Genomic DNA, 9,423 nt, shown 5'->3' on the forward strand with positions numbered 1-9,423 from the left:
ATTTTCCTCTGAATCCGTGAACGCACCAGGTATCAGCTCTTTATGCATGTTATGTATTTGTTTACGTCAAACATTAAATGTCTATAATTAGCTTCCAATTTGTTTTGGTTAATACAATACCTTGAAAGATACAATTATGTAAGGAAATCATCAAACGACCTCTTGTTATGGGTCCTCACTGCCTAGAGTACTGTCTGAAACCCGAAATACTCAGCAACTGAAAGGTTGGTATTACACTTTTTGCATTCTCTACTGAAATGATAATGTTTTTCATTTAAAACACGTGAAATTGGCTCTTAATGTGCCTTCGTTTTTGGCATGTGAAATGAATAATTGATGGTAGATCTAGATCGCCACCTGGTGTGCAACCCGAGTGTTAGCTAACTAATGATGCTCCTAATAGTTTTAACCAAACATGACACTGTTTTGATATCTATATTCTAGTGCTTATGTTCTACTTTTCGTATTGCTTTTGAATAATGAATAAAATAACACTTGTACTTTTTAGTCGTTGACATTGCACTGTTTATTCTTGTATGAACTGATGTATGCAACTGTTTCTGATATTTGTAGCTATGTCATCGCACTCTGAACATATTTTTTTCAGATAAACACAAGACCACTAGCTATGACATTTACGACATTCTTTCAATGTGCACAAGTTTTTATTTTATTCATAACAATATAATTCTCCATCTCCCTCAACCTCTCTAGCTGTCATGACTGTAGTGATTGGATTTGAGGGCAGTGCCAACAAGATTGGTGTGGGCATTGTGAGGGATGGGGAAGTACTCTCAAACCCCAGACGCACCTACATTACACCCCCTGGTCAAGGCAAGTTGGTTGAATTCAAAGTAGACTCAAATGACAACTGAACAATTGCGTTTGTCCTAATGCTCATGTGTGTAGTTGCAGTAACAGACTAACTCTCCATCCCAGGGTTCCTGCCTAGTGAGACAGCCAGACATCACCGCAGTGTCATCCTAACAGTTCTGAAGGAGGCGCTGGAGGAGGCAGGGCTGAAGCCTGCTGACGTTGATTGCGTGGCATACACAAAGGGTCAGGAACTCCTATGTCACTGATTCCTATAAAGCTGAAATGGCCTTTTCTGACCTGTAGTACCATTCAGTTTTCACCAACACAATATTATTTACCCCAGGACCAGGGATGGGTGCCCCCTTGGTGACGGTGGCTCTGGTGGCGCGCACAGTGGCCCAGCTGTGGGGGAAGCCTCTCCTGGGTGTCAACCACTGTATTGGCCACATTGAGATGGGCCGCCTCATCACGCAAGCCAATAACCCCACTGTGCTATATGTCAGTGGGGGTAACACACAGGTCAGTCACCCATACATACTTACTAAGACAGACTTGGGATGCCCCGCACAACTTGAGAGTTCTTAGGGTTTCCCCTTAGTTAGCACTCATACCTGTCTCAACTGAGGTTTTTGGGTTTAGTTGTGCTCTAATGCAATGTTTCCTCATGAAGGTGATTGCATACTCTGAGCGGCGCTACAGGATATTTGGTGAGACCATCGACATTGCAGTGGGCAACTGCCTGGACAGGTTTGCCAGGGTGATAAAGGTGAGTTCTGCATGGCTCTTCAGGGGACTAAACTGAAACAAACCTGATTAAGTAATGCTCCTATAAAGGCTACATGCTGAAACATGTAGTCCACTTCCATCGTCTTACAAGAGTTGCTGAATATCATTTTCAATTTGCTCCTCTTTTCATGCATCTTGTTTTTAAAGCGAGATAGCAACATCATTTTTTTCTCTTTAAGATTTATTGTGGACTCGGACTATACCTTGTATAAATTGTTTTACCATTCTCATGAATCAAAATGGTTTGTGCTCAGATTTCCAATGATCCCAGCCCTGGTTACAACATTGAGCAGATGGCCAAGAAGTGAGTACATGTGTTTTCTTTGGAATTGCTGTCGGCCAGTTGATATTTTCAGATGTATATATTTACATCATTGATTTCCTGTTTGTTTTGTCAGGGGTACACAGTATGTGGAGCTTCCATACACAGTGAAGGGGATGGACGTGTCATTCTCTGGGATTTTATCCTATATCGAGGTAAGATGCAGAGCCAGACAGGGTTTTTGTGATAGTTAGATGGACTGTGGTTATAATAAGGGGTGCATGTTTGATGTGTTCATATTTGTCCCTTTTCTTTCAGGAAGCAGCTGGGAAGATGTTGAAATGTAATCAGTGTACAGCAGAAGACCTGTGCTTCTCCCTACAGGTCAGAACAAAAGCAATAAACTGCCCCAGTGCATTGTCAGCCTGTTTCCTGCATCGGCACGGCAACACCCTTCCCCTTCAAAATGATGGCGGCTACATGGTGGCATCAATCACTGTCTGAGAGGTGGCAGAGCACACCACTGTGTAATGATCCGTTCACTACTTGTGTGTCCTGTAGGAGACCCTGTTTTCCATGCTGGTGGAGATCACAGAGAGGGCCATGGCTCACTGCAGCTCCCAGGAAGTGCTCATCGTTGGAGGCGTTGGCTGTAAGTCAACTGTACTTCATTGTGGGGGTTGTGGGCTTTCCAATGTAATTCATGTAAATCTGGCTGACCACTGATTATAGACGGGCACAACTCAAACACAACCCTTCAGGAATGCTGATGAGGGTTTTGCTCTGTAGGTAATCTGCGTCTGCAGGAGATGATGGGAGTCATGTGCAAGGAGAGAGGTGCAAAGCTCTTCGCTACAGATGAGAGGTAAGGTTCTACATACTATGTTTTCAATACAAGGGATCTGACAAGTGTAACTAAGACATTCAATGCTTACCTTTATTATTTATGAACTAATACAAGTAAAATGGCTTATGTTGATGCTAATTTCATAATGTACTTTAACTTTGTACATCCTTCCGTTATTAAAATGTGATATTCTGTTTCGTTGTGTCACAGCTTTTGTATCGATAACGGAGCAATGATTGCACAGGCTGGCTGGGAGATGTTCCGGTCCGGTCAGACGACTGAGCTGTCAGACTCATGGATCACTCAAAGGTAATTCCACTATACCTGCAACTCAAATTATTCCCTTTCATTATATTATACAGTGAATCCCTTTCCTTATATTCTATTATACAGTACAGTGATTTATCATATTTATATTGTACAGTACAATGATTTCCTTTCATTCTATTGTACAGTGATTCCCTTTACATAACAATTTTTGCTAAACTGTTACAGGAAGTTCTTGTCTATTTTACGAAAGTGTATTGAGATGTTAACTGGATATTTTTGACAACAGGTCTACCATATTGTGCTGTCCATCCAGTGACAAGAGAAACATTGTTGTTGGCAGGTACAGAACAGATGAAGTGGAGGTGACCTGGAGAGATTGACAGCTCACTACCCAACAGGCTCTAACTTGCACCCACCTTCCCTTTACCTGGATTGTATGCGGTGTCATGGAGGGAAAGAATGTAGAAATATTCTATGCCTCACTTCTATTGTTCTGAACCTCTCAACACAACAGTTTATAGCCACACGCATTAGTATTTTAGGTTTAGATTCAATCCGGACTGCAGAAAACCTGCGCTGTAGCGCGATTGAAATGTAAAGGCAATGTTCCCGCATTTGAAGAAAACACTTTTATCTTTTGATATTTTTTGGCTTTCTCTAGCGCTGGATTCAATCCGTATCGCAGAAGATCCGCATTAAAATAAGTCATTTCTGATTCAGCCAACATATGCACGTTTACCGTGAATGAAGTCTTCGAACTATGCCTTTAAATGTCAATATAATGCAGATCTTCCGCGATACGGATTTAATCCAGCCACTAGTCCACAATATAGCCACGTTTATACTTGGTGTTAACGTGTCCTGATCTTGTCAACATTCTGATTGCGCCCATATTTTTTGACAAATGTATACATTTAAAAGTGATTGTAATCAGATCTTCCTGACCACCTCCGGAGATAGTCAGTGATGCGTTGTAATGTAGCTAGATTTCTTTACAACTAAACAGATCTGGATTATCAAACCATTTAAATCATCCCTTCTAAAATCATTGACAGGTGGCAATATTGGCTTAACGTTAAATAAAAATTTGCTTTACACTGAAAGCTGAAATGTACCTTTTTCGAGGATGGGGATCAGCAAGATTAGAACCTGTGATCTTCTGGTCCCTAATCAATGCATTGCACCAGCAGAGGTGAGGGCACTATGCCTTTTCCCCACATATTTAAATCTGTTCAGGCAGAAAGTTAGGCAAGTTCGGAACTCAAGACGCAACAGATTTCCCCCCTCCTGTAACTCCGCCCACTGAGCATTTATCCAATCAAGTCGTCCAAGGATCACAATCAATTATTTTTGGGCTTTATTCAGTCCGTATTGCAGGTGTTCAGCGCCATAGAAATTGAAAGGCAATGTTCTTGCGTTAGCAACACTGCATGTCGGCTAAACTGGAAATAACCTTTACATTTCAATCGTGCTGAACTTCGGCGACAAGGATAGTCAAGCCCCCAGTTTACTTTAAAAAAAAGTAAATACATTTTAAACTTGTCCTTATTAACAAAGCAAATACTGCTGTGGGTTTAATGTATCGTATGTGAAAATGATAAACAATGAAGTATGAGCATTACCAGTAAGACCATGGGGCATGTCAAGTTCATTCAATTTTATTATGCAATACTTTTCACTTATCCTCCAGTGTATTTTTTTTATATATATTTAAAATTTCAAATCATAAAAACTGAGCTAGTGTGATCATGAGTAATCATATGGATTCATGAGTAACATTCACCCAATCAGGGTACAAAAAAACAGCATTAGGATCAGACAGGGGAAGGGTGCGTTCTTATTGTGCTGTCTGCACCCCTGTAAACTGGAGACATGATCACACATCTGTCCCGTGTAAAATACGGTGAAATGAAGCAGGTATAACATTTTCAAATTTGTGAAAAAAATAAACACCTGGTAGGGTAGGCGTACCAAGGATTGGTCACAACAGATTAGAAAGTGCTTGACGGATCCCTCACAACAGAGGACAAAACAGAAAATGTCTGATAAAACTGCAGTTCCTCACAATAAAATGACAGCTCTTAAGATTGTTAAAAAGACCAGCTCAACACGACATTAAAACGAATCATTTTGAGCTGATAGGAACTCCAGGTCCAATTCATTAAGGCAGGCCTTTGAAGGCGTTAGAAAAGTCCCTAGTTGTGGATCTCATCAAGGAGTTAGTCCAAAGTGTCTCAGTGTGGCTTTGTGTAAAGACATCGACCTGAGTGCGTGTGTGTGTGTGTGTGTGTGTGTGTGTGGGGGGGGGGGGGGGGGTGTTGTGGCAGACAGGTCCATGCGTCACTAGACTGGCTGGTCCAGGGAGTTCTTATACCAAACTACCTTATTGGGATCTGAAACAGAAAATAAGACAGCATTGTCAAACCTCTCATACAATCTAGCCCTTGGGGGCTGCAGCAAGAACTTCTGAAAAGGGAAACCCACTAGATTAAAAAAAAAAAAAAAATCTCACGTTGTATCCTTCCTTCTTTAGAACCATTAGGGTGCATGATACAAATGTTTTTGCAGACGAGATGCAGCAAGTTTAAATGATGTCACTTGTAGGATCTCTCCTAGAACCAAAGCAATTTGCCTACTGGTCATGTTGAATAACCACAAACACTTAGAGCATGCAAATAGCCTAGTGAAAATTGTGTTCTTGATTTCAGTAGCGCTTTCAACACCATCTACTTATTGAGAAGCTGGTGAACTTCAGTGGATTATCAGATTCCTTGTAAACCGTAGTCAGGTGAGATTTAACCCTGCCATCTCTTCATCTAGAAAGGTTAACAAGGGAGCCCTGTAAGGTTGCGTACAATCACCGATACTGTGTACACTATACAGTAACAAATGCCAAGCCTCTGGCCCAGCCCATGGATTCTTTAAATATGCGGACGACACTCCACTGGTGAGATTCTTTAAAATCATATCAAGCCTCCACTGAAGGTCTTGACAGAGAAACATCCAAATTCATCCAGTGATGCTCAGACAACTTCCTTCAAAAATAAACATTAAAAATGGAGATGGCAATTGATTTAAAAAATATGAACAACCCCCCCCCCCTGAAGAGCAACGGGGAATCTGTTGATAGTGATAACATAAATAAATACCATGGAATTGAGAGAACCTGAAATTCAATGACTGTGCCCTCAAAGACAGAGAAACCACAGGAGATTGTTCTTCACTGCACGCATTGCACTTATTCTTCTACGCGTTTAAATCAAAGATTTTTATAACTAAACCAAGAGACCACAGCCCGTCGTTTCAAATTGGAACAAATGAGTCAGTAGTCCAAGCGGATCCTTCACATTTATAGATCAGTCTCATCGTTCCATCTGTGTTTAAACCGTCTTGTATTATTGGGTGTTTTTACATATTATGGTGGGATAATAAAATATCAACATTTAACAAATCAAACCATTAAAAGAGACAATTTAATTTGAAGTAACGTTTCTGTTTTTTCCCCCAACCTCGAAAGTAGTGTCAAGATGAAACCATGTCCCACGACAGTCGTTGTGTAAATCCAGCTATACACCACAATTGAATGGAAAGATGAGCACCGTTTAATTTCCTGGTTTTATTGTGTGACCATATTTTCTAGTAATTTGGGGTGGAGGCATATAGCTAAACTGAATTTACACCACTGATGTCGTGGGATGTGGTTTTCTCTTGCAATTAGACTACTTTAGAAGTCTGAAAACATCCTTTAAATTATGAGCCCTGCTTCAGAGATTCTAGTGCCCAGCATGGAGAATCCGGTCCAAATTCTAATAATGAACATCTCACCTTCTTTCTGTTTGTTGCAGGTGACATTCCATTCTAAAAATGAACAAGGTATAGTTAGGATGCATATAACGTCAACCACAATTTTGAGATGCAACAGAAAAATAACATTTATAATAAATTCATGTATTATTGAGGTCTCAACCACATCAGCCCTTACCTATTGTGTGATAGCGCAGAGCCTCCTTTAGATGGCGACAGGTGAGAAGCAGCTTCCCATTGATCTTTGCTTCCTCCTCTCTGTACTGGTCAATGGAGATTGAGGTAGTGACAGGAACTGGGATTTCACCACTGGCCTGGACTGTGTGATGCCTCTCTTGTGTTGGGTTGGCGGTTTCACCTCCAAATGTGAGCTGAGGTGGTGCTACGGGGGCAGGGCAGGGAACTGACCCCTCTGTGGCTTGGAGGACCTCACTGATGAAACTAAGTCCCCACTGGTTCTGCAGCAGGACACCGATGGCTGGGCGGCCCTCCTCCTCCAGCACTCCACCCACAGCCCCTGACTTCACCTTCGAGGCATAGCTGATGGTTGGCTGCAGCTTGGCAGGGCTGTCCTGCACTGGAAAAGCAGGTGGGTGCTTTAGTAGAGACAGGCTGTCCTCCACCCACCTCTCCTTCTGGCTCTGCTTCGGGGGCCTATCTGCTACACGCCCTGCCCCCCTGGGCCCCTCTCTGCGAGGGCCACGGCCTTTGTGCTGGCCTCTGCGATCTCTGTCTCTACGGTAGGTGAAGGCATGTACATGGGCGGGTCCGTTCAGGTTGCCCTCTAGGGCCTGAGGTGAAGCTTGGCAGGGCTGCTGGTCAACCCCAGTTGGGCAGCCTCCACCACCTCCACCACAGTTGCCAGACCCAGGTGATAGGCGGCGGTTGCCAATGTGCGCCTCTGGGTTGGTGGAGGACACAAGGCCAGCAGGATCACACAGGGTGTCAGACTCGCACACTGTGTTGGCCTCCCACGTACCTAAAGTTATATACAAGGCAAAGGAAGATCGTTAAAATCCCCTAATAATTTAAAAAATATTAAAAAATGGGAACAGTTTAAAATACGCATTTATGTTAAGGTTTATTGGTGAAATTATGAACTAGCTAACTATCAAAGTACCCATAACACAAAGTACTTGTGTTAGGTTTTGTTGGGGCTTGGGGTTAACTGGCTAACTAACGTTAGCTAGCCACATAGCTACGCAGAGCTAGAATGCACGCCACGGTTGGCCTAGCTAGCTACCGATTAAGCTGAATCCAGAAAAAAAAATCCAGTGGCAAATTTTATAATGACACTTAAATTACTTGTAACTAGCTAGTTAACCATTTTATGCAAGTTGTATGTCATATGAGCAAATAGCTATGTAACTAACGTTATAACCTTATCGAACTGCCTTGCCAAGCAACCACTTGCTAACTAGCTAGCTAGTCTGCTAAGAAACAGAAAAGCAACGTGTATGTACCGTTAACAGTAGCCAACGTCAGCTAACCTGAAACGTAATTTATTTATAACAGTAACTTATAACTAAGCAGGAGGTACTATAATAAGGCCATACAATCTACCGTTCGTCTTCCAAGTATGCATTGGAACAATAAACAATTTCCTGGCTAGCTAACATTACGTTAGATAAGTTTCATAACACCCCGGCTCCGGGAGTGTTCATTTCAGAACGTTTTGCTAACGTTGGCAAAGTAGAAAGTCACAAAGTAATGTGCTAATAGCTACCGGTACCCACAACTCACCTGTTTTGATATGCATATCTTTTTGTTTAAATGTACTTCTTCTGGAATTAAACCGTTACTGAAAGTTTGTTTACAGCGGGTGTCTTGATTGTGGCCACACGGAAACTGTCGGAGGTGGAAATGACCGTCACCGTTCAACTTTGCCGGATATTGAAGCGCGAATAGAGGAGGGATATTAATCAAATAGTTTTCCCGCTCACAACCCCTTTGCAGAAAGGGATATAATAACATACTTTGTCTTAGTGATTAATAATATTAATGGATTTCCTTTTGTCTGAATCATATGTAATCTTTAATCGTACTCTGTAATTCCATGGCTGCATCTCTGAACTCCCCCTTCAATGATGTGCCTGGATTTACCAATAACTTCTATAATCCAATTTCTGATATCTGAAATAATATTTATTTAACACACATCAAAGTATTTCTTTCCTTTAGCTCTTTTCCCCCTCCCGAGGCCTCTCACCTCTCTGCCTATCCATCCTACTCTCAACATGTTTCTCAGGCGCCTCTTTCTCCCTGCTCCTCCAGTCACAGCTGCTCTCTGATGGATGAGAGTCATTCCAGTTGCTGTGCTTTTGCCTTTGCCTAGAAAAAAGCAGCAACTGGTTTCCTCTCTGTCTAGCTCTTCTACTCCTACCAACTCCACCCCTCTCTGTCTGTCCATTCCATTGATCCCTGCCATTTCCCCCCTGGTCTCGCCATGTCTGGCCCACTCTGTCCTTCTCCTCTCTGTCTTTCTCCTTGTGGACTCTTTTCTCCTTTCTCCAGAAGCCTGCAACATCACCCAACTCACCCGGACTTCTGTGTTTCTGTGCCTGGCACCCAGGGAAGTTGACTTGTCTTCCACCCTCAAGCATTTCACCCTTTGAATTGATCTCCTCTTGAAGTCCTT

The 9,423-nt window shown here is 42.3% G+C and overlaps 2 protein-coding genes across 2 annotated transcripts; one reads left to right on the plus strand and one right to left on the minus strand.

The window, feature by feature from the left end:
* Positions 1-83: 83 nt before the first annotated feature.
* On the plus strand, positions 84-4,503 carry LOC120050107 (probable tRNA N6-adenosine threonylcarbamoyltransferase). Its single transcript, XM_038996750.1, has 12 exons — positions 84-224; positions 715-834; positions 940-1,059; positions 1,160-1,335; positions 1,487-1,582; positions 1,857-1,906; positions 2,001-2,079; positions 2,183-2,248; positions 2,426-2,516; positions 2,654-2,729; positions 2,922-3,020; positions 3,322-4,503. The coding sequence occupies exons 2-12, from the start codon at positions 720-722 to the stop codon at positions 3,359-3,361; spliced, it is 1,008 nt and encodes a 335-aa protein (XP_038852678.1). The 5' UTR covers positions 84-224; positions 715-719; the 3' UTR covers positions 3,362-4,503.
* A 120-nt stretch (positions 4,504-4,623) lies between these two features.
* LOC120050109 lies at positions 4,624-8,653 on the minus strand. Its single transcript, XM_038996752.1, has 4 exons — positions 8,529-8,653; positions 6,964-7,764; positions 6,807-6,839; positions 4,624-5,374 (listed from the first exon to the last, which is right to left on the minus strand). The coding sequence occupies exons 1-4, from the start codon at positions 8,542-8,544 to the stop codon at positions 5,325-5,327; spliced, it is 900 nt and encodes a 299-aa protein (XP_038852680.1). The 5' UTR covers positions 8,545-8,653; the 3' UTR covers positions 4,624-5,324.
* Between the last annotated feature and the right edge of the window lie 770 nt (positions 8,654-9,423).

The sequence above is a fragment of the Salvelinus namaycush genome, chromosome 6 (genome assembly GCF_016432855.1).
Source record: "Salvelinus namaycush isolate Seneca chromosome 6, SaNama_1.0, whole genome shotgun sequence".
NCBI classification, from domain to species: domain Eukaryota; kingdom Metazoa; phylum Chordata; class Actinopteri; order Salmoniformes; family Salmonidae; genus Salvelinus; species Salvelinus namaycush.

Excerpts from the sequence above, each read along its gene's own strand:
- LOC120050107 (XM_038996750.1), top strand. The coding sequence starts at position 720 with ATGACTGTAGTGATTGGATTTGAGGGCAGTGCCAACAAGATTGGTGTG. Across the intron at positions 1,907-2,000 it reads ATTGAGCAGATGGCCAAGAA|GGGTACACAGTATGTGGAGC; the intron begins GTGAGTACATGT and ends TTGTTTTGTCAG. Across the intron at positions 2,517-2,653 it reads CATCGTTGGAGGCGTTGGCT|GTAATCTGCGTCTGCAGGAG; the intron begins GTAAGTCAACTG and ends TTTGCTCTGTAG.
- LOC120050109 (XM_038996752.1), bottom strand. Across the intron at positions 6,840-6,963 it reads TCTGCGCTATCACACAATAG|AATGGAATGTCACCTGCAAC; the intron begins GTAAGGGCTGAT and ends GTTCATTTTTAG. Across the intron at positions 5,375-6,806 it reads CTGCAACAAACAGAAAGAAG|ATCCCAATAAGGTAGTTTGG; the intron begins GTGAGATGTTCA and ends TTTCTGTTTCAG.